Source organism: Prionailurus bengalensis, chromosome B4 (assembly GCF_016509475.1).
Source record: "Prionailurus bengalensis isolate Pbe53 chromosome B4, Fcat_Pben_1.1_paternal_pri, whole genome shotgun sequence".
Taxonomy (NCBI): domain Eukaryota; kingdom Metazoa; phylum Chordata; class Mammalia; order Carnivora; family Felidae; genus Prionailurus; species Prionailurus bengalensis.
Genome location: NC_057358.1, coordinates 55,157,629 through 55,180,905, shown reverse-complemented (window position 1 = coordinate 55,180,905; position 23,277 = coordinate 55,157,629). Strand labels below are relative to the sequence as shown.

Genomic DNA, 23,277 nt, shown 5'->3' with positions numbered 1-23,277 from the left:
TGGAATTTATTATCAAACTCCCATTTCTATCACTACAACCATTTGCCTCTTCAGACAGCAACTATGATTGTGTGTGTGTATATATATATATATATATATCTACAAAAAAACAAAAAATCTTTACAAAGTAGGTGTTCAATGAATATTCCCTGAGCTAAAATCATAATAGGGAAAAAGTTGTACACCAAACTCAATTGTAAAATAGAACAATGAGGGGATTAACTATACAAATAGATCCCCACACACTTGTAGTAAATCTATGACATAAATTACTGGAAAAATTAACATCAGTAGAGAGGAGAGCTACCACTAACAGACCAGCATCCCCAGGCTGAAAGGCACTAAGATCTATCCACAATGGGAAAAAGTTCTTCACTGCCATTATTAAACACTAATTTTAGGTCTTTTGGAAATTAAGTGAACATACTGTTTATTCTCCATACACTTTCTGTCCTGAGTCTTGGAAAATACGTGAAATTTCCAAGAATTAAAGTTTCCATTAACACAAGTGCCAAATCAGGAGGCCTGATCTATGGGACAAAGCACATTTGTCTTTGCTGGCTCCTATTCAAAAAGCTATAGAAAGATATTCACTGTATAATCTTTCTTGTGCGCAATTGCTCTGTTTTATCTTTCAGACCATCTAGACAAGATAGAGAAGCTGCAACATTTCAGAAAGCAACCAATTACTGAAAAATGGCCATTTGAATTCTAAATGTTGACAGCGATTTTTTGTTGGGGGTAAACTTTCTCACTGGAAGGGACCCCAAATGTTTTTTTGTTTTTGTTTTTGTAGGTTGGGGGGTGGGGCGGGTGTCTTAGTGTGCCTGTGTGCACGTGCGCGTTTAATTTCCTGAGAACTAGCTTTGGCTGGTGAAGAAACAGTTTACTGGGTTTCAGAACATCTTCCACCTGTATCATCCCCACTAGTTCGAAATTTAATGTATATAAATATGTGTGCACACAGCGTGAACACCTCGGAAAACTGTTTTCTGATTTCTATACCTGGTTTTATTCAATCTTGAGTAGCCCGGTTATCTACCAGATTACAAAATAAAAACTAAATTCTCCTTACGTCAGTGAACTTGGACTCAGCAAGTTCTCCCTCCTGAGCAGGGAGCCTTTTAAAGACTTGCGTGTCAAACTGGAGGCCCGGGGGGTCGCCACTTCTGGAAGAGAACTGGCCCTACAGGTCCCGCCCTCCCTACCCCCCTCCCGGTTGCCCCTCCCCTGGCCAGCTCCCTACCTCCGTGGGTTGCGCCTTCCCCCACTCCCCTCCCTTCTCTATCTCGCCAACTCCGGCGGCCTCATAGATCTGGCGCGCGTCAAAGCCTGAACCGGGAGGCTGATTTGTAGAGCATCACCCCCAAGGTTCTCTTCCCCCAGCCCCTCCTCCTTGCACTGCAACGGCCAGGGGAGTAGCGCTGAACCGGGGGAGGGGAAGATCTACACCCATCCCCCTTCTTCTAGCCTTCCCGCGTTCAGACTCAATTGCACCTTTTATTATTTTAACTCTTCTCCTTAGGACACGCGGTCCCCGGATTTGTCCCTCCGGCATTCGCGGTCCCTGCACCCGCGCGCCGGGATGGGAGAGCGAGGGACCTGCCCGCGGTCGGCCGGCCTGTGTAGGGAGGTGCAGCTGCCGCACCCGCTGCCCAGAGTCTGTAAGTTTCAACGCTCCTCCCGGGGAGGGGAGGGGGAGGCTGCTCGCACCCCCGCAAATGATTTAAAATGCCAAACACAGCGGAAGTTTTACAGTATTAGAGGGACTTTTCGGGGCACACTCTTCTAACTCTATCTTGCAATCCGCAGGTTATTGTCCGGGTTTTTCCTGCGGCTTGTATGTTTGTTTGAAGCCTTCGCTGTAAAGTTTTCAATTTACAATATTATGAATTCCAATGGGATTTTTTTCTCTTTTTTTAATGCAGTTCATACTTCTTTAAAATTTAAAATACTTCTTCATCGTTTTCAAGTTACATAGCACATCGCTTATTATTATTTTGTGAAATTTCACTCAACATGTTATTTATACTGCGCAAGAGGCCACGGCCTTTTCTCTGCCTACTTCTAAAAATAACGGAGGAAGAATTTCCTCTCTGTACTTTTCATATTGCTATATCGTCTAAATAATAAGTGGATCGTAATACCCAGCTGGTTTTAATTTCCACCATAGACGCCGCGTGTTTGTATCTTTGCACTAATCTACAGACGCGGTTAATCTCGGAATTATCATTGAGCCTGCTGTTTACAGGACGGCTCCTGGTTTTGTTTCACTAAGGCTCTGCCCGTGTTCATAACGATACGGAAAATTGAAACACTTCCGATTCGTACCAAATAATTTCTCCGCGACTCCAGAACTCAAGCGCAAAAACTAGAATCGTGTTGGGATTGATAAAATCATACCTTAGCTTTGCAGGTCACCTGGAACGTATACACATATCCCTGAATGCAAGAACTGAAGAGGTGAGAAAATGGGGGAGGGGGGAGTTTTAAAATCGTCGTTTGCCTTATGCAGGAGGACGTCCCGAGGGAAGAGGAGTCAGGTCAGAGACAGGTGAATAAGCTGGCTATGGTGACAGGACGATGTTGGCCAGAAAGAGCATCATCCCCGAGGAGTATGTGCTGGCGCGCATCGCCGCGGAGAATCTGCGCAAGCCGCGCGTCCGAGACCGCCTCCCCAAAGCCCGCTTCATCGCCAAGAGCGGGGCATGCAACCTGGCGCACAAGAACATCCGCGAGCAAGGGCGATTCCTTCAGGACATCTTCACTACCTTGGTGGACCTGAAATGGCGCCACACGCTGGTCATCTTTACCATGTCGTTCCTCTGCAGTTGGCTGCTCTTCGCCATCATGTGGTGGCTCGTGGCCTTTGCCCATGGGGACATCTACGCTTACATGGAGAAAAGCGGAATGGAGAAAAGTGGTTTGGAGTCCACTGTTTGTGTGACTAACGTCAGGTAAGAATGCAGTGGGATGAGGCAGGGATTGAAAACGGTGTGGGAAAAAATAGGACACTGCCCTTGCTCTCCTCTTACAGTTATTTTTGTGGAAAGTGAAATAAAGCATTCCTTTAGTACCTTCGGGCACAAAGAAGTAAAAAAACAAAAAAACAAAAAACAAAAAAAAAACAAAACTAATCTGACACATTAAAATCGTTTTAAAGGAAGCTTTATGGATGAGGAGTCTCTGCAAACGTGGAGCTTCAATCCCTCTGGCTAGCTTAGCTTTAAAAATACTGCACTGGTTATTATAAAAATGGTTATGATTCAGAGGATTCCAGAATGCCTCACTCAGAAAAAGCACATATTTAGTTTTCAGTATGAAAAAGCTGCTGGCCATAGTTCTAGTGTCCACGGGTAAATATCTCTGAACAACAAAAAATATTGTGTCAATGCTAGCAATATTGTTCCAATATTTCTCTTGCCCATGACATTTCCAGCAATAGTGAGGGAAATGGGAAAACACTGGCAGAGAGGTGTCCTAGGTTAAAAATCCACTAAAATTGAAATAAGTAGCTACAAGCCCTTCTCTATCAAGAGTATCTTATATAATAGCTGGTTGCTAGCATTGGTTATGCTAAGATGCAGAACTAGAAAAAAATTAACTTTTAATGGAAATTGATCCAAGTTTTTCATGGAAGGGATTATACAGAAGTACCTTAATGTTGTGATTTTCTTTACAAGTTTTAATAGAGTAAAAACAAGACCGTCCTCAGACTGCCTAGCTTTTGCTTCTTTCTCTTGTAAGTGTTTCAATGGTAAGTAAAGTGAATTTGATTTCACTTGGCCTAAGAACATATTTTCACATGGCCTAAGAACATTTAGATGGGGTGATCTGTCCTTTAATTTTTGTTGGAAGGTGCAAAGAGATCATGTATATCAATTGCAAAAATAGTCACTCTGAAGTGAAACAATGGCAATAATACTGGAAACTTTGCCAGGACATTTTCTGAGTAATATTACAAATTCGCGTAGTGTACAAAGCAAAGCAACTTGAACAAGCACCATTCTGCCAGGCAGCTGTAAAGAATGAGACCTTTACTGACCCTGAAATCTTCTGAACTTAGCATACCATTGCCCGAAGCGGAAACCCAGACTTTGAACTTGTCCTTGTCCGTCCTTCCATTTCCTAAGTAACTTCAATGCCAGCGTATCAGGAAGAGATGCAACATTTGTGTGCAGAGATCACACATCACAGATTTCAGCTCAGATTTTGAGAAGAGAAAAATATACTGAATTGATCCATTGCCTTTATCATCAAGTAGATATCATTGTGTCTTGAACTTTTCACAAACTTTTCCCTGAAAGAAAATATAGATGAAAAATGTCGGTGATCATCAGCGTACCGGATATAAAAGAAACAAAACATTGTGTTTAACAGGTATTTGTAGGCCAAGTATCATTTTCTATAATATTTCTCTTTAAGAAATCTATGGACACTGATATTGGTGAACCAATTTCATATCAAGATAAATTTTTAACAAACGTGCAGTAGATACTCATAAAAAGATTAAAAAACAATAAACCTCAAAAATAAATGGCAGATTTTATTTACAAGACAAATATTTTGGCTTTTCCTGTGAAAAAGAAGTCATGAAGCAGTTTATTAGAGATATAGCATTGGGGCGCCTGGGTGGGTCAGTTGGTTGAGCGCCCGACTTCGGCTCAGGTCAATAATCTAGCGGTTTGTGAGTTTGAGCCCCGCGTCTGGCTTTGTGCTAGCAGCTCGGAGCCTGGAGCCTGCTTCGGATTCTGTGTCTCCCCCTCTCTCTGCCCCTCCCATGCTCATGCTCTATCTTTGCCTCTTAATAATAAATAAATGTTAAAAAAATTTTAGAAAGATATAGCATCAAAACTAACATCCTTTTGATGAGTTTTTAAAAAGAACTTTATAGAATGCACTGGTTGCTAAAAGCTGTTTTACTGCTAGCTTTTATTTTTCACAAGATGTGTTCTGAAGCATTTTCATTACCCTGATGTATTCCTGCTGGTATGAATATTCCATTTACTGTGAGAAATGACGTCTCAAATACAGTGAGACAAAGCTGATCTCCTCAGCATGACAATTTTTGATTTTTAGTTTTGCTTCTTACCTAAAAAAATAACTTGAAATCTTTTAAGGTTAAAATCTTACTAATTTTATTTTTAACGTTTTCCTACTGTTTATACTTCATCTCAACATTTAATCATAACCAACCGCACATAATAAAAATTTTTTCACCAAAAATATAGAACCAGAAAATCTCCATTCTCTCCCAAAGGGGATTAAAAGATGTCTGATAATATTTCTTATTCTTTACATTTCTTTACCTTTCGTAAGTTAAATGTCCCACCATGTCATCAAAATTAGAAACAACTTAGAGTAGAGTGACGGTTACTCACCAGTATGTCCAAATAACATTCTACCATTCTCATTTTAGGATGGCTCACTTTCTCTTTCATGTGGATGACTTTCCAACATGAGTCAGAAAATAAACCAACATGTTTTCTTTCATTCAGCCTAACTCCCTCTGTACCAGAACAAATGAACAGCTGAACACTTTCATCTTCTGAGGGTGTTTAGCATGACAGGTGTCCATAAAAGGCTGGGTCTTGTACCACGTAATATTTAGAATTAAATTCTTTCATAAAATAAACAATACATAAAATACAGCATATGAATAATCTCCCAAGCCATTAAAGTGAAACCTGGGAATATTCACCGTCAGTCTGCTCCATGAAGTACATATACATTATTAGAAATCAGTGCTGTATCCAAGTTCCTCCCCTGGGGTCCATTCTTAATCTTTACGAGTTTTTGTATCATACAACACATCTTCTGTGTAGCTAGTGCACTAAGCAATTATTGTGGTTTCCATGAATCTTTTTAGCAGCAAAAGGGGTAAAAGGGCAATTTTTCACGTTCCACTGGAAAGCTAATCAACAGCATCATATATGCTTACCCCTCATGGTGTTGCACCAAAGGGCAGTGCGTATACTCAGTATTCAAATGTTTAAGCGTTTTGCCCACTCATTGTGCATGGCATTTATAGATAGATAATACTCTGGCAGATAGCCTACGCATGGTTAATCTATAAAATTAGAGGACTTTGGAATTGGCATTGGGGGCAAACATAGGACTAACCTTGTTTATGTAAAGAAGCCATGGCAATATAGGTTATGTGGGTAAGTGAATAAATTAACCTTAATAACCAAATGTGGTGTATCTTAACCAGGGGAACAAATCAGACTAACCTGAGAGCTTTTTGTAAGTTTTGCCCAGTCAACTTTGAACTTACCAAATCAGTGTTTGCACTAGATATGGAAGAGAGGTACAATTTGAAAAAACTTCCCAAGAAAATACTGACACTTGTCCACTCCTTCCTTTTGCTTCTTTCAAAAGCTCACTAAGCTAGAAGTGACAGAATTCAAGTTCTCATTAATTATGTGATCTTGACATAGCCACTTACAAATCTCTTTTTCAAATTTTTCCTTTAATGGCTTCAGTATTCACTAGAATTAGAGAACAAAACGGGACAATCAATTTAAAAGAAGTTTTCTTTCCGAATGGCAAAACATTCTTTTTTTATTAAAAATACTAATATTTTTGAGTCATGTGTTTTGTACCACCTTTAAGCACCATGCTTTGTCTGTATAAGGTATACGATAAGTGTTAGCCAATGAATATGATTTTAAGGGTTGTAAATAATAAAATGTTCATTTATTACTCAATACCTTCCCATATGACTCAAGTCACTTGAACACAGATATGCAATAAATAATAAACATAGAAAGTTTCACCAAGTAAACTATGCCTTTGTGAAAGTATTTCACAAAGTAAAATATGCCTGTAGATACAAATATGTATTTATTATTTTAACTTATTCTTTTAATGCTTTCATATAAGTAGGCCCATCATTATGTGATGTAGAAAATAACAGAATTGTATCCCAGAAGTCTGAAAGTGGAGGCATTATGATGAGAGAGGGGGAGAGAGAAAGTGCTTGTGTTTAGAATCAGACATTTGACAAGTTAAGTTGCCAGGTGTTTCCAAAAGTATTGAATAGCTTTTGGAGGAAGAAAATGGAAAATTCAGCTTAGCATGTCATTTCATTATTCAAAATTTGATCTGATGGCACCGTTTTCTGATATCACTCCTTACAGGTCTTTCACCTCTGCTTTCCTCTTCTCCATTGAAGTTCAAGTGACAATTGGATTTGGAGGGAGAATGATGACAGAGGAATGTCCCCTGGCCATCACAGTTTTGATTCTCCAGAACATTGTGGGTTTGATAATCAACGCAGTCATGTTGGGTTGCATTTTCATGAAAACAGCTCAGGCTCACAGAAGGGCGGAAACTTTGATTTTCAGCCGCCATGCTGTGATTGCCGTTAGAAATGGCAAGCTGTGCTTCATGTTCCGAGTGGGTGACCTAAGGAAAAGTATGATCATTAGTGCCTCAGTGCGCATCCAGGTGGTCAAGAAAACAACCACACCTGAAGGGGAGGTGGTGCCTATTCACCAGCTGGACATTCCTGTTGATAACCCAATTGAGAGCAATAACATTTTTCTGGTAGCCCCTTTGATCATCTGTCATGTGATTGACAAGCGCAGCCCCTTGTATGATATCTCAGCAACTGACCTTGCCAACCAAGACCTAGAGGTCATAGTGATTCTCGAAGGAGTGGTAGAGACTACTGGCATTACCACACAAGCAAGAACCTCCTATATCGCCGAGGAGATACAATGGGGCCATCGCTTTGTGTCCATTGTTACTGAGGAGGAAGGAGTGTATTCTGTGGATTACTCCAAATTTGGCAACACTGTTAAAGTAGCTGCTCCAAGGTGCAGTGCCCGAGAGCTGGATGAGAAGCCTTCCATCCTTATTCAGACTCTCCAAAAGAGTGAACTATCCCATCAAAATTCTCTGAGGAAGCGCAATTCCATGAGAAGAAACAATTCTATGAGGAGAAACAACTCTATCCGAAGGAACAACTCATCCCTCATTGTGCCAAAGGTGCAATTTATGACTCCTGAAGGAAATCAAAACACATCGGAATCATGACAGCAAGACAACCTCAAGAAAGTCTTTTATCAAGTTTTGATAGTTTGTGCAAAGCACTGTCAGACTATTCCAGAATGGAAACACAGTAATTTGTCCTTCTATATCTTCATGCACTAGATGATACTCATATTCAAGCAACAGCACTTTCTGTGTCAATAAACAGTAACACACAAGGTGGAGGATTCATGGCTGACACTTGTTTCATACATGCAGTATTTGCAGTTATATTATGAATAGGAAACAGTATGTTCTCATTTTTCTCCATTTGAAACCCAAGAATTGCATAATAGACCTTGAATATAAAAGTTGGACAAGGAATGATTTGTTCAAAATGCTTAGAGGTTAAAACCACTAAAAGAGGTTAAAACAGATTTCTCTGTTTCTGTTGGTCACTCTGGAAATGCAAATAGGATGAAGGGCAGAAACCCAAAATTTTGTTGTTAACACAATTTTTGTATATCAACCAGTATGTTATGTTGCCTTCTTTTTGTTTTTTTTTCCCAGATACTGTACCTGGTGAGAGGCCTGAGGCAAAACCTGCTGGTCTCTAGTTGCTTCTAAACAGGTTCTGTTCAGTCACTTCTTCACAATGACCTTTGCAGGTTTCCTCATCCTCCTGATGGCAGCCTATTGGTGGAACTGGGCAAGGAGCTTTAGAGAAAAGTAAGAGCATTCCTGCCTCATTTAGGACTGGATTGCCAAAAGTGACAGTTACTTTTTTGGCTTCTCACTTCTTACAAGCCCCCATAGGGAAATACTGTATTGAATATTTTATTAAAATATTTCTTTGTATTCACTGTAGTTTTGTGATTTCTCTTTCACAATATTATCCCTAGTCAAAGCTCAAGGGGGAAAAAAAGCATTTTTAGAGGCATGTGAAAGAGATATACAGTGCTAATACCTCTCAGATCTTCTTGCCTTTGCAATTGGTTATTCCAGGGGCACTACATCTTTTTCTTTCATTTTGGTTTTATTTCCTTCCAAGATTTGAGATGTTTTCTTAGCTCTTCTTTCTGAGCCTGATGTATCATGGAAATCTTACAACCTTTTTTCTTTGAATCTCCAACCTTCCGTCTTAAAACTATACTTCCTTCCTGAATTCAGGCCTACCATACATAAGTTTAGCTTTATTTCACCTGCTAAAGTGATATTTTCTATCAAAGTTTGAGTTAATCATCCTGAGCTCCTGTTTCTTCAAGGAAGGGATGAGGGCACAAAGACGAGCACTTAGTTGAGAGGCTCTGGGTTTGCTCTGTTTCACATCAGAAACATCAGAAAGCTGAGCTCTTGTACAGCCTTTTACACAGATTTGGAGATTTTATTTTACTTCATTTATGAACATTTGAAATAGGCAGATAATCACAAATATGTTAAAATCCTAAATTAAACAAAAGACTCATGATTCTAATCGATGAATGGAAATTGTTTGTTGAGTTACTGAGTTAATCATTTCTGAACAGTCCTAACCACTCCTTTGAACTCCAGACTCATGTAGCAAGCAGGTACTTAAAGCTGCACCTGGTTACCCCATATGCATTTAAAATGTGCCTAAAACCAAACACTCCATTTTCACTAACAAAACCTACCCCCTATCCCCACTCTTTCTTCCAATCAGGCCAAAACCTGGGAATCATACTTGACACCTCTCTTTCATACCTCACATGCCATGCATTAGCAAAACCTGTTAGGTCTGCGGTGGAAATACATCCAGAGTATGACCAATTCTCTCTACCTCTCCCTCCATAGTTCAAGCTGGGTGCTCATTACCCAGAATATATAGATGCAGCTCTACCAATTGTTAGAATATTAAACCATTTTTGGAAAAGGATGCCAAAGAAAAAAATAGATCTTAAAAAGACTTCACCCAACGGAGGTTTCAGAGGTTGGTATCAGACTTTGTAGCAGTTCTGGTACAGGTGCAGGTCCCCCACTCTCACCCCGGGGCAGCTGAGCAGACCCAGAAAGGCAGCTGCCACACCAACAGTAAGACTGTGTATAATGCCTGCCTGCTGCCCCATAACAAGCCAATGTTAGCGGAGGAGACACAGGCTACAGGGTAGGTAGTGTTGGGTACAGTCAGTGGGACTGAAATGCAGGATTTTTGAGTCCAAGTGATACAGAATTCCCTGGCACTGGGGCAAATTTAGCTATGGAGCGTGAGCAATTCCTCCATCCCCCTTCCAGCTGCAACCAAATACTAAATACCAAACACCGAATGACCATCAGTTCAATGGGGAAGTCAATCAAGAAGTTCGATGGGGCCTCCTATGTCAAGTCATGGCTCAGGCAGGGACATCATTTAGCTGGTGACGGCCACATTAAAGAAAAGATCACAGTAATAATTCCTAAAAATATACAAACGTTTTAGAATACTACAAGAATTTGAGAACCTATGTTTTTTTAAAAATATATTTAACTGGCTAAAAAGTTTCAGGAACTATTTAGTTTTAGAAAACAGGAAGACTCTGTGTGTATGTGTGGGGGGGGGTAATTTTGACTTATGTATTGAATTTAAGTATTATTTTATATTAAATATTTAGTCTCTACTCCCACCCTAATCTTCATACAGCAGCCACAATATTCTTTTTTTTTTTAATTTTTTAATGTTTATTTTTGAGAGAGAGAGAGACGGAGTACGAGTGGGAGAGGGGGCATAGAGAGAGGGAGAGAGGGAGACACAGAATCGGAAGCAGGATCCAGGCTCTGAGCTCTCAGCAGAGTCCGATGAAGGGCTTGAACCCACGAACCGTGAGATCATGTGACCTGAGTCAAAGTCAGATGCTTATCCAACTGAGCCACCCAGACACCCTGAGCCTCAATATTGTTTTAAGTAATACTACATCGCACCTCTGCTTAACACCCTCCCGTGGCTTTCCGGTTTTCTAACAATGAAAACCAAAATCTTTCCCAAAGCCTGTAAGCCACTACGTCTCATCACTCTTTCCCTTCTCTACCACACTGGCCTTGGTGTTCTCTGAAAAGGAACCATACATACTTTCTTATATCATGGATTTGCTTGTACCTGGAGCATTATCCCCAGAAAGCCTCACGGGCCTCTCCTGTCATTATTTAGTGACTGGAGTGCCGTCTCATAAGACAATACAATATTATGGTTAAGGAAATAGACTGCAGCCGTACTTAGCATCTGTGAGGTCTTGACAAATTAATTTTTGCACCTCATTTTCCCCATGCATAAAAGCAGAATGATTATGGTACCTACATCATAAGATTTTGTAAAGAGTGAGTTAACATGTATAAAGGGCTCAGAAGAATTTAATTTCTTTGCCCAGAACAAAAGCTTGAAATGAAGGACTGCCTTGAAATTAGTTGCACTCTTAGTAAATGAGTAACTCAATGCATTACATTTGTTCTCTAAGACAGAGACAAAAGATCTTTGCAGTGTAAATCTAATCTCTTAAATCTGCAGCAGAGACCTTATATCTGCCCACTTCCAGTTATTATGTTTCTTGATTCTTTGATACCTGCCACTTGCCTATCATCAACTAGTATAATGTATAAAACACTATAATGTATAAAAGGAAATATTTTATATACAGAGGATATTTCTGGTTTTACATATCTATTATTCGTTTATTCATCTGGTAATATATTTTCAATGTCTGACATTTACCATCTGGCAAAAAATAGCTAGGTGTGTTTCGTTTTATGAAAAAGGACCAGAAATTTATAGGCAAGGTAGGTGCTGATTCTGCTCTTAAGTAATCTAAGATGGAAAGTATGAGGAAACACTGGCTTGTGTATCAGAATTACAGAAAAGAGGGGTGCCTGGGTGGCTCAGTCAGTTAAGTGTCTGACTCTTGGTTTCAGCTCAGGTCATGATCTCACAGTTAGTTATAAGACCGAGTCCCACACTAGCCTCTGTCCTGGTTGGGTGCCTGGTTAGGATTCTGTCTCTCCTTCTCTCTCTCTCTCTCTCTCTCTCTCTCTCTCTCTCTCTCTCCCTTTCTCTCTTTGCCTCTCTCCCCCTCACGCTTGCTCTCTCTTTCTCAAAATAAATAAACAAACATTAAAAAAAAGAATTACCAAAAAGACACTTCCATCTCAAAATCAAAGTTAAGACCTACCTTTAGTTACTAAGAGGGCATGGGAAGACAACAGAAGATCCAGGGCCATTGCACATATGGCTTTGCTGAGAGCTGCATGAGAAACCAGAACATTGTTAATCCTTAGAACTACCATTGTTTTCCTGCTTTACCTTATCCCAATATCAGTTTTATTCTATAATTTCTCATCATTTGCCATTTGTCTCAAGACTTTTCCTGAGTAAAAACCCTGTTTCCCAAGCCACAAACATTTCTAAATACCCCTGGCCAAGTGTTTTGGCACATAAGTGTCTCAGAACCAGCAGCGACTTAAAGAAATAACCTCAGTTCCCAGAGTCTAACTCCCAGAGAAGTTGCTAGCCACTTAGTCAACACGAGGCAGTATTCTTTCCCCTCCATTGATATGAATCATTTTTGTTGTTGTTGTTGTTTAATAATTTGGCATTTAAGAAACAAGAAGTTTCCTCTTTACAAGTAAATTAATTATAGATGAAGAAGAATGACAAGTTATCTATGTCTCTTGGGGTTCCCACTCCCAACTTTTGTCATTTTCAGCATGTCGAAGGTAGAGGCAGATCTGAAATTAGTGTCTCTAAGGACCAGTGCATTAAAATAACCATAACAAATCCTACAGGCTGTTTAAGAGGAAACCCAAGGGCCATGCTCTTCCCATGATCTTTACACACAATTCTCATCAATGGTGATGGGAATTTCCCCGTAGACCTAGGAAGGAAGTGACTCTAATTACACCCCTTGATAATTTACTGCACAGATTCAAGTTTAAGTTCATGAAAATCTTAATCAGTCTTTAACTTCAGATCAAAATATCACATTGGAGCCAAATTTCATGTCAGATTATTCACATCTTCATTAGTACTCTTTTTTGATTGTTGCCCCAGTTCTCATGAAGATTTTCTTGGCAGTACAGTATGACACCCTTCCCCCCAACTCTAATACTCTCTGGGGTAATTTAAATGAAACTATTACTTTGCACAGTGTTTATTTTAATCACTTGAAAAAACAAAAATATTAAGGCTGGATTTCTATATATTATTGGATTACTTTGGTTTGCATTAAATAAATATTGAAAATGTAGAAGACAAAATAGCTATCTGTAAAACTGAAGTTAAAATAGCCTTTTCATGAAAAAAAGGCTTCAATTATTTCTCATTGACTGTTGATAAAATCCCACATTCTTTAAGCATGATACTCAAGGCTCTTTGTGGTCTGATTCCAACACATCTTTCCAGCCTCACCTCCCAGCTTCCGTCCACAATCCTACCCCTCTCCTCAATACCTTATACTGCTTCAAGTTTATTGAATGCTCCATTCAGTCTCTCACACAATTCTGCAAGTCTCTGAGGTTGAAATCTGTGCTTTTTCTATCCACCATAACTATAGCTTTTACAAAGCCTTTTCAAATCCTCCACCTTAAGTACTTCTTCATTCCCATAATGTGTACCTGTTTATTGGTCACTTCATAATAACTGGTACTATATAATGTTGTGATATCATATTTTCATATTCCTAACTAGATTAAAAGTCTGTCTGTTCCCAAACTACTTACCACAAATAAATGGTAACAGAAAATTGATAGTTACCTTCCCCCAAATCTGTTCTTCCTTTCACAGCAACAAATTTGTTTAGCTAGTGATACTACCTTCCCCAGACTCTGTTGCTGTTCGTTGTGGTCACATGCTTAATTGGGGTCAACAGCCCATGGACAGAGGTCAATGGATGTCTTCCCTTTCTTGACTTTAAAATTTCTGACCTTAGGGGCACCTGGGTGGCTCAGTAGATTAAGCGTCCGACTTTGGTTCAGGTCATGATCTCACGGTTCATGAGTTCCAGCCCCGCATCAAGCTTGCTGCTGCTATAAGCACAGAGCCTGCTTTGGATCTTCTGTCCTCCTCTCTCTCTCTGTCCCTTCTCCACTTGTTCTTTCTCTCTTTATCTCTCAAAAATAAATAAATCTTTTAAAAATTCTGAGCTTATAAAATTAACAACACAAGAAACAACAGGTGTTGGTAAGCATGTGGGGACAGGGAAACCCTCTTGCACTGCTGATGGGAATGCAACTGATGCAGCCAATCTGGAGAACAGTATGGAGGTTCTTCAAAACACTAAATAGAACTACTCTATAATCCAGCAATTTTGCTATTAGGTACTTGCCCAAAGGATACAAAAATACAGATTCAAAGGAGTATATGCATCCCAAAGTTTATAGCAGCATTGTCAAAAATTGCCAAACTATGGAGAGAGCCCTAATGTCCATCAATCGATGAACGGATAAAGAAGAGGTGGTGTGTATACACACACACACACACACACACACACACACACACACAATGGAATACTACTCAGCCATCAAAAAGAATGAAATCTTGCCATTTGCAACAATCTGGATGGAGCTAGAATATATTATGCTAAGCAAAATAAGTCAGTCAGAGAAAGACAAATACCATATGATTTCACTCACATGTGGAATTTAAGAAACACAACAGATGAACATATGGGAAGGTGGAAAAAGAGAATAGAGAGAAGAAAAACACAAGAAACTCTTCAAGATAGAGAAAAAATTGAAGGTTGAAGGATGGAGGTAGACGGCGGTGGGCTAGATGAGTGATGGGTATTAAGGAGGGCACTTGTCATGAGGAGCACTGAGTGCTGTGTGTAAGTGATGAATCACTGAATTCTACTCCTGAAACCAATATTGTACTGCACATTAATTGAAATGTAAATATTTTTAATGTTCAAATGAATAGCTAAATAAATAATAAGAAAATGTCCTGAGCTTATATTTCTGCACCTTCTTTTTCCCTCCCATGGACCAGACACGTATGTGGTGGAGGTCAGCTTTCACCAGGCTAATGATGACAAAACCCAAGGAGCAAAAAGATGGAAAAACCTGTGACACTAAATGACTTTGTGGAATAGAGTCACACTAGCCTGGACTATCTACCTTTAGACAGTTAGTTACATGAGAAATAAAGAAATATATATATATATTACATATATATAATATTATATATATTTTAATATATAAAAATATATATTTAATATTATATATATAATATTAAATTTTTTAACATTTATTTATCTTTGAGAAACAGAGAGAGAAAGAGCATGAGTGGGGAAGGGTAAAGAGAGGGAGACACAGAATCCAAAGCAGGCTCCAGGCTCGAAGCTGACAGCACAGAGCCCAAGGCAGGGCTTGAACTCACAAACTGCAAAATCATTCCCTGAGCCAAAGTCGGACGCTCAACCGACTGAGCCACCCAGGCGCCCCAATATATATATAATTTTAGTGGGGTATTTTCAGTTTTTCAAAATTTGCTTGTTTGTATATTTTACTACTACACTCAAGCTTAAATTTTATGCTAAATACTACAATGCTAAATTAGATCAAATGGGCTCACAACCCACAGAATAGCAAAAGACATTTGTCGTCTTCATATGCTACAAAAGGCTCATATCTGTAATTTATATAGGACTCTCATAAATCAATAAAAAAGTACAATAAAAAGTAAAAACAGCCAAATAGAAATAATTGGCAAGCAACATGAAAAAGCATATCACAAAAGAGAGAGTCTAAAGTGCCAACATATATATCAAAACATGTGCAATTTCACTAGGAACTAAAAAATGCAAATAACCACAATTCAATACCATTTTATATCAACAGAAAATTTAATCTTAAAAACCTAAAAGCAAGTGTTAGACACCAAAATCGTTATTATATAACAATTAAAGGGTCAGTATATCAAGAAGTAAAACAACTGTAAATATTTATGTGCCCAACATTGGGTATATAAGTTTATAATATATAAATGTAATATAAATCTATAATATATAAAGCAACAACAGACAGAGCTAAAAGGAGAAGCAAACAGTAATGTAATAATGGTTGGAAACTTTAATACCCCACTCTCAACAATGGATAGATAATACAGGTAAAGAACCAATAAGGAAACAGCATTTGAACATCACAGTCCTAAGACATATACAAAACATTCTATCCAACAACAGCAATACACATTCTTCTCAAGCATACATTGAACATTTTCGAGGATAATCTACATGTTAGGTCACAAAACAACTCTTAGCAAGTTTAAGAAGACTGAAATCATACCAAGTTGGTAAGCATGTGGGGACAGGGAAACCCTCTTGTACTGCTGATGGGAATGCAAACTGATGCAGACTTTTCTTATCACAATGGCATGAAAATAGAAATAACAAGAGGAAAACTGGAAAATTCACAAACACATATAAATTAAACAACAATATCCTAAACTAATGGATCAAAGAAGAAATTAAAAATGAAGTAAAAATTTTTTTAATTAAAAAAAATTTTACTGTTTATTTTTGAGAGAGACAGAACGTGAGGTAGGGGAGGGGCAGAGAGAGAGGGAGACAAGAATCTGAAGCAGCTCCAGGCTCTGAGCTGTCAGCACAGAGCCTGACACGGGGTTCAAACTCACTAGCCATGAGCTCACGACCTGAGCCAAAGTGACACAACCGACTGAGCCACCCAGGTGTCCCAGAAATAAAAGTTTCTTGATACAAATGAAAATGGAAACACAACATAGAAGAAATTATAGGATACAGCAAAAGCAGTTGTAAGAGGGAAGTTCATAGCAACAAACATCTATATTAAGAAACAAAAAAGTTTCAAATAAACAACTTAATTCTACCCCTTAAGGACCTAGAAAAAGAAAAACAAACTGAGTCCAAAGTAGGCAGAAGGAAATAAATAATAAAGATTAGAGGCAAAATAAATAAAAATAGAGAAAAGAAAAGCAATAGAAAAGGTTAACCAAACTAAGAGTTGATTCTTGGAAAAGATGAACAAAACTGACAAATCCTTAGCCAGACTAACCAAGGAAAAAAAGACAAAGGACCCCAATTAATAAAATTGTAAATGCAAGAGAAGACATTACAACTTATACCACATAAAATCAAAGGATCAGAAGAGGCCACTATGAACAACTATATGCCAACAAACTGGACAACTTGGAAGTAATGGAAAAATTTTTAGGAATATATAACTTATAAGGGCACCTGAGTAGCTCAGTTGATTGAGTATCTGACTCTTGATTTCAGCTCAGATCATGATCCCAGGATTGTGGGACTGAGCCCTGCATTGGGCTCCACACTGAGAGTGGAGTCTGCTTAAGATTCTCTCTCTCTCTCTCCCTTTGCCACTCTCCCCCACTTGTGCTCTCTCTCTGATATATATATATATATATATATATATATATATACATATATATATATTCACATACATACATATATATATATGCAGACTTATCAATACTGAATGAGGAAGAAATTAAAAATCTAAATATAAATTACTAGTAAAGAGATTGAATCAGTAATCAAAAATCTCTCAACAAAGAAAAACCCAGCACCAAATGGCTTCACTGGTGAATTTTAGCAAATATTAAAAAAAATTACCACCACTCCTTATCAAACTCTTCCAAAGAATCAAAGAAGAGAGAACACTCTAAAATTCATTTTCTGGGGCACCTGGGTGGCTCAGTCGGTTAAGCGTCAGACTCTCGGTTTCAGCTCAGGTCATGATCTCACAGTTTCATGATTTCAAGCCCTACATCAGGCTCTGTGCTGATAGTAAGGAGCCTGCTTCGTATTCTCTCTCTCTCTCTCCCTCTCTCCCTGCCTCTCCCCGTCTCACGCTGTCTCTGTCTGTCTCAAAATAAATAAATAAACTTAAAAAAATTAAAATTAATTTTCCAAGGCCAGCATTATTCTGATACCAAAACCAAAAAAAGGACTCTACTAGAGAAGAAAACTATAAGCCAACACCCTTGATGAATGTAGATTCAAAAGCTATCAATAAAATACAGCAAACTGAATTCAGCAGCACGTTATAAGAATCATTCACCATGATCAAGTAGGATTTCTCCCTGGGATGCAAGAATGGTTCAATATACACAAGTTAATCAATGTGATACATCAAATTAATAACAGAAAGAAAGAAAAGAATCATGATTATCTCAATAAGCAATAAACAGAGAAAAGCATTTGAAAAAACTCAACATTCATTCATGATAAAAACTCAACAAATTAGGCATAGAAGGAACATATCTCAACATAATAAAGGCCATATATGACAAGTCAACAGCTAACATCATACTCAATAGTGAAAGGATGAAAATTTTCTTCTAAGATCAGGGAGAAAACAAGGTGCTCACTCTTACCACTCCTAGTCAACATAGTACTGGAAGTCCTAGCTAGGACAATCAGTAAAGAAAAATAAATAAAATGTATCAGAATCAAAGAGGAAGAAGTAAAACTGTCACTATTAGAAGACAAAATGATTTTATATACAGAAAATCTTTAAAATCTTTTTATATATAAAAAATCCATATGGGGAAAAAGGTTATAGAGTGGGAAGGAGGCATACCATAAGAGACTCTTAAATACTGAGAACAAACTGAGGGTTGATGGGGGGTGGGGGAGAGGGGAAAGTGGGTGATGGGCATTGAGGAGGCACCTGTTGGGATGAGCACTGGGTGTTGTATGGAAACCAATTTGACAATAAATTATAAAAAAATCCATATATAAAGAATATCTTTATGTATACAAAATCTTAAGTCTCACCCCACCCCCCAAAAAAACCTGTTAGACGTGGCCATGACTTACATAAAGTTGCAAGGTACAAAATCAACATACAAAACTCAGTGGTATTTCTATATACTAACAACAAAATTTCTGAAAAAGAAATAAACAAGTTGAATCAATTTACAATAGCATCAAAAACAATCAAATACTTAGGAATAAATTTAACTAAGGAGGCAAAAAATATGCTGAAAACTACAAGACATTGATGAAAGAAATTGAAGAAGTCACAAATAAAGGGAAAGGTATCCTGTGTTCATGGATTGGAAGAATTAATATTATAAAAATGTCAATACTACAGAAAGTCATATGTAGATTCAATGCATTCCCTATCACGATTCCAATGGCAATTTTTACAGAAGAAAAAAAAATCCCTAAAATCAATATGGAACCACAAAATGTTCCTACATAGCCAAAGAAATCCTGGGGAAAAAAAAGGAACAATGCAGGAGGTATCATACTTCCTGATATCAAGCTTTACTATAAAGTTCTAGTCATCAAAACAATACCACACTAGCACAAAAACAGAAAAATAGACAAATGGAACAGAATCAAGAACCCAGAAATAAACCCACTATAAACCCAGTCAACTAATATTTGAAAAGGACCCAAGAATACTCAATGGAGCAAAAACAGTCTTTTCAATAAATGGTTCTGAGATAATTGGATAGTCACATGTAAAAGAATGAAACTGGATCCATATCTTATACCACTCACAAAAATTAACTCAAAATGGATTAAATACTTAAGTATAAGAGCTGAAACTATGAAACTCATAGAAGAAAACATTGGAAGAAAGTTTCTTGACATGGGTCTTTGTAGTGATTTTTTTGGATAAGACCTCATACAGCTCAGTAGAAAACAAACAAATAACCCAATTTAAAAAATGGGAAAAGTACCTGAGTAGACATTTCTCCAAAGAAATACAAAAAATCAACAGGTACATGAAAAGATGCTCAACATCACTAGTTATTAGAGAAATGCAAATTGAAATCACAATGAGATTTCACCTCACACCTTTTAGAACAGCCATCATCAAAAAGACAAGAGATGGTATAGGCGGCAAGATGGCGGCTTAGGAGGACGCTGGGCTCACCGCACGTCCTGCTGATCACTTAGATTCCATCTACACCTGCCTAAATAACCCAGAAAACCGCCAGAGGATTAGCAGAACAGAGTCGCCGGAGCCAAACGCAGACGAGAGGCCCACGGAAGAGGGTAGGAAGGGCGGCGAGGCGGTGCGCACTCCACGGACTGGCGGGAGGGAGCCGGGGCGGAGGGGCGGCTCGCCGGCCAAGCAGAGCCCCCGAGTCTGGCTTGCAAAAGCGGAGGGGCCTGGCGGACTGTGTTCCTACAGCAAGCGCGACTTAGCGTCTGGGAGGTCATAAATTAACAGCTCTGCTCGGAAAGCGGGAAGGCTGGAGGACAAAGGGAGGGAGAGCTGCTGAGCCCCCTGACAACAGAGCTCAGTTTGGTGGGGAACAAAGGCGCTCGCCAGCGCCATTTCCCCCGCCCATCCCCCAGCCGAAATCCCAAAGGGAACCGGTTCCTGCCAGGGAACTTGCTCGCTCCGCGCAAACACCCAACTCTGCGCTTCTGCGGAGCCAAACCTCCGGCAGCGGATCTGACTCCCTCCCGCTGCCACAGGGCCCCTCCTGAAGTGGATCACCTAAGGAGAAGCGATCTAAGCCTGCCCCTCCTGCCCCCGAGCACCTTGCCTACCCACCCCAGCTAATACGCCAGATCCCCAGCATCACAAGCCTGGCAGGGTGCAAGTAGCCCAGACGAGCCACACCACCCCACAGTGAATCCCGCCCCTAGGAGAGGGGAAGAGAAGGCACACACCAGTCTGACTGTGGCCCCAGCGGTGGGCTGGGGGCAGACATCAGGTCTGACTGCGGCCCCGCCCACCAACTCCAGGTATACACCACAGCACAGGGGAAGTGCCCTGCAGGTCCTCACCACGCCAGGGACTATCCAAAATGACCAAGCGGAAGAACTCCCCTCAGAAGAATCTCCAGGAAATAACAACAGCTAATGAGCTGATCAAAAAGGATTTAAATAATATAACAGAAAGTGAATTTAGAATAATAGTCATAAAATTAATCGCTGGGCTTGAAAACAGTATACAGGACAGCAGAGAATCTCTTGCTACAGAGATCAAGGGACTAAGGAACAGTCACGAGGAGCTGAAAAACGCTTTAAACGAAATGCATAACAAAATGGAAACCACCACAGCTCGGCTTGAAGAGGCAGAGGAGAGAATAGGTGAACTAGAAGATAAAGTTATGGAAAAAGAGGAAGCTGAGAAAAAGAGAGATAAAAAAATCCAGGAGTATGAGGGGAAAATTAGAGAATTAAGTGATACACTAAAAAGAAATAATATACGCATAATTGGTATCCCAGAGGAGGAAGAGAGAGGGAAAGGTGCTGAAGGGGTACTTGAAGAAATCATAGCTGAGAACTTCCCTGAACTGGGGAAGGAAAAAGGCATTGAAATCCAAGAGGCACAGAGAACTCCCTTCAGACGTAACTTGAATCGATCTTCTGCACGACATATCATAGTGAAACTGGCAAAATACAAGGATAAAGAGAAAATTCTGAAAGCAGCAAGGGGTAAACGTGCCCTCACATATAAAGGGAGACCTATAAGACTCGTGACTGATCTCTCTTTTGAAACTTGGCAGGCCAGAAAGAATTGGCACGAGATTTTCAGGGTGCTAGACAGAAAAAATATGCAGCCGAGAATCCTTTATCCAGCAAGTCTGTCATTTAGAATAGAAGGAGAGATAAAGGTCTTCCCAAACAAACAAAAACTGAAGGAATTTGTCACCACTAAACCAGCCCTACAAGAGATCCTAAGGGGGACCCTGTGAGACAAAGTCCCAGAGACATCACTATAAGCATAAAACATACAGACATCACAATGACTCTAAACCCGTATCTTTCTATAATAACACTGAATGTAAATGGATTAAATGCGCCAACCAAAAGACATAGGGTATCAGAATGGATAAAAAAACAAGACCCATCTATTTGCTGTCTACAAGAGACTCATTTTAGACCTGAGGACACCTTTAGATTGAGAGTGAGGGGATGGAGAATTATTTATCATGCGACTGGAAGCCAAAAGAAAGCTGGAGTAGCCATACTTATATCAGACAAACTAGACTTTAAATTAAAGGCTGTAACAAGAGATGAAGAAGGACATTATATAATAGTTACAGGGTCTATCCATCAGGAAGAGCTAACAATTATCAATGTCTATGCGCCGAATACCGGAGCCCCCAAATATATAAAACAATTACTCATAAACATAAGCAACCTTATTGATAAGAATGTGGTAATTGCAGGGGACTTTAATACACCACTTACAGAAATGGATAGATCACCTAGACACACGGTCAATAAAGAAACAAGGGCCCTGAATGAGACATTGGATGAGATGGACTTGACAGATATATTTAGAACTCTGCATCCCAAAGCAACAGAATATACTTTCTTCTCGAGTGCACATGGAACATTCTCCAAGATAGATCATATACTGGGTCACAAAACAGCCCTTCATAAGTTTACAAGAATTGAAATTATACCATGCTTACTTTCAGACCACAATGCCATGAAGCTTGAAATCAACCACAGGAAAAAGTCTGGAAAACCTCCAAAAGCATGGAGGTTAAAGAACACCCTCCTAAAGAATGAGTGGGTCAACCAGGCAATTAGAGAAGAAATTAAAAAATATATGGAAACAAACGAAAATGAAAATACAACAATCCAAACGCTTTGGGACGCAGCAAAGGCAGTCCTGAGAGGAAAATACATTGCAATCCAGGCCTATCTCAAGAAACAAGAAAAATCCCAAATACAAAATCTAACAGCACACCTAAAGGAACTAGAAGCAGAACAGCAAAGGCAGCCTAAACCCAGCAGAAGAAGAGAAATAATAAAGATCAGAGCAGAAATAAACAATATAGAAACTAAAAAAACTGTAGAGCAGATCAACGAAACCAAGAGTTGGTTTTTTGAAAAAATAAACAAAATTGACAAACCTCTAGCCAGGCTTCTCAAAAAGAAAAGGGAGATGACCCAAATAGATAAAATCATGAATGAAAATGGAATTATTACAACCAATCCCTCAGAGATACAAACAATTATCAGGGAATACTATGAAAACTTATATGCCAACAAATTGGACAACCTGGAAGAAATGGACGAATTCCTGAACACCCACACGCTTCCAAAACTCAATCAGGAGGAAATAGAAAGCTTGAACAGACCCATAACCAGCGAAGAAATTGAATCGGTTATCAAAAATCTCCCAACAAATAAGAGTCCAGGACCAGATGGCTTCCCAGGGGAGTTCTACCAGACGTTTAAAGCAGAGATAATACCTATCCTTCTCAAGCTATTCCAAGAAATAGAAAGGGAAGGAAAACTTCCAGACTCATTCTATGAAGCCAGTATTACTTTGATTCCTAAACCAGACAGAGACCCAGTCAAAAAAGAGAACTACAGGCCAATATCCCTG

The 23,277-nt window shown here is 39.2% G+C and overlaps 1 protein-coding gene across 3 annotated transcripts; it reads left to right on the top strand.

Moving 5' to 3' along the window:
- The first annotated feature begins 1,237 nt into the window (after nt 1–1,237).
- Nucleotides 1,238–8,835, top strand: KCNJ8 (potassium inwardly rectifying channel subfamily J member 8). Of its 3 annotated transcripts, XM_043561640.1 has the most exons (4): nt 1,247–1,371; nt 1,526–1,664; nt 2,516–2,957; nt 7,143–8,835. In XM_043561640.1, exons 3-4 carry the CDS (start codon nt 2,584–2,586, stop codon nt 8,041–8,043), a joined length of 1,275 nt encoding a protein of 424 aa, XP_043417575.1. In that variant the 5' UTR covers nt 1,247–1,371; nt 1,526–1,664; nt 2,516–2,583; the 3' UTR covers nt 8,044–8,835. The 3 variants fall into 3 exon arrangements, with proteins under 3 accessions (XP_043417574.1, XP_043417575.1, XP_043417576.1); XM_043561639.1 differs by having other exon boundaries at nt 1,238–1,664; XM_043561641.1 differs by lacking the exons at nt 1,247–1,371; nt 1,526–1,664 and having other exon boundaries at nt 1,788–2,957.
- The last annotated feature ends 14,442 nt before the right edge of the window (nt 8,836–23,277 follow it).

Excerpts from the sequence above, each read along its gene's own strand:
- KCNJ8 (XM_043561639.1), top strand. The coding sequence starts at position 2,584 with ATGTTGGCCAGAAAGAGCATCATCCCCGAGGAGTATGTGCTGGCGCGC. Across the intron at positions 2,958-7,142 it reads GTTTGTGTGACTAACGTCAG|GTCTTTCACCTCTGCTTTCC; the intron begins GTAAGAATGCAG and ends CACTCCTTACAG.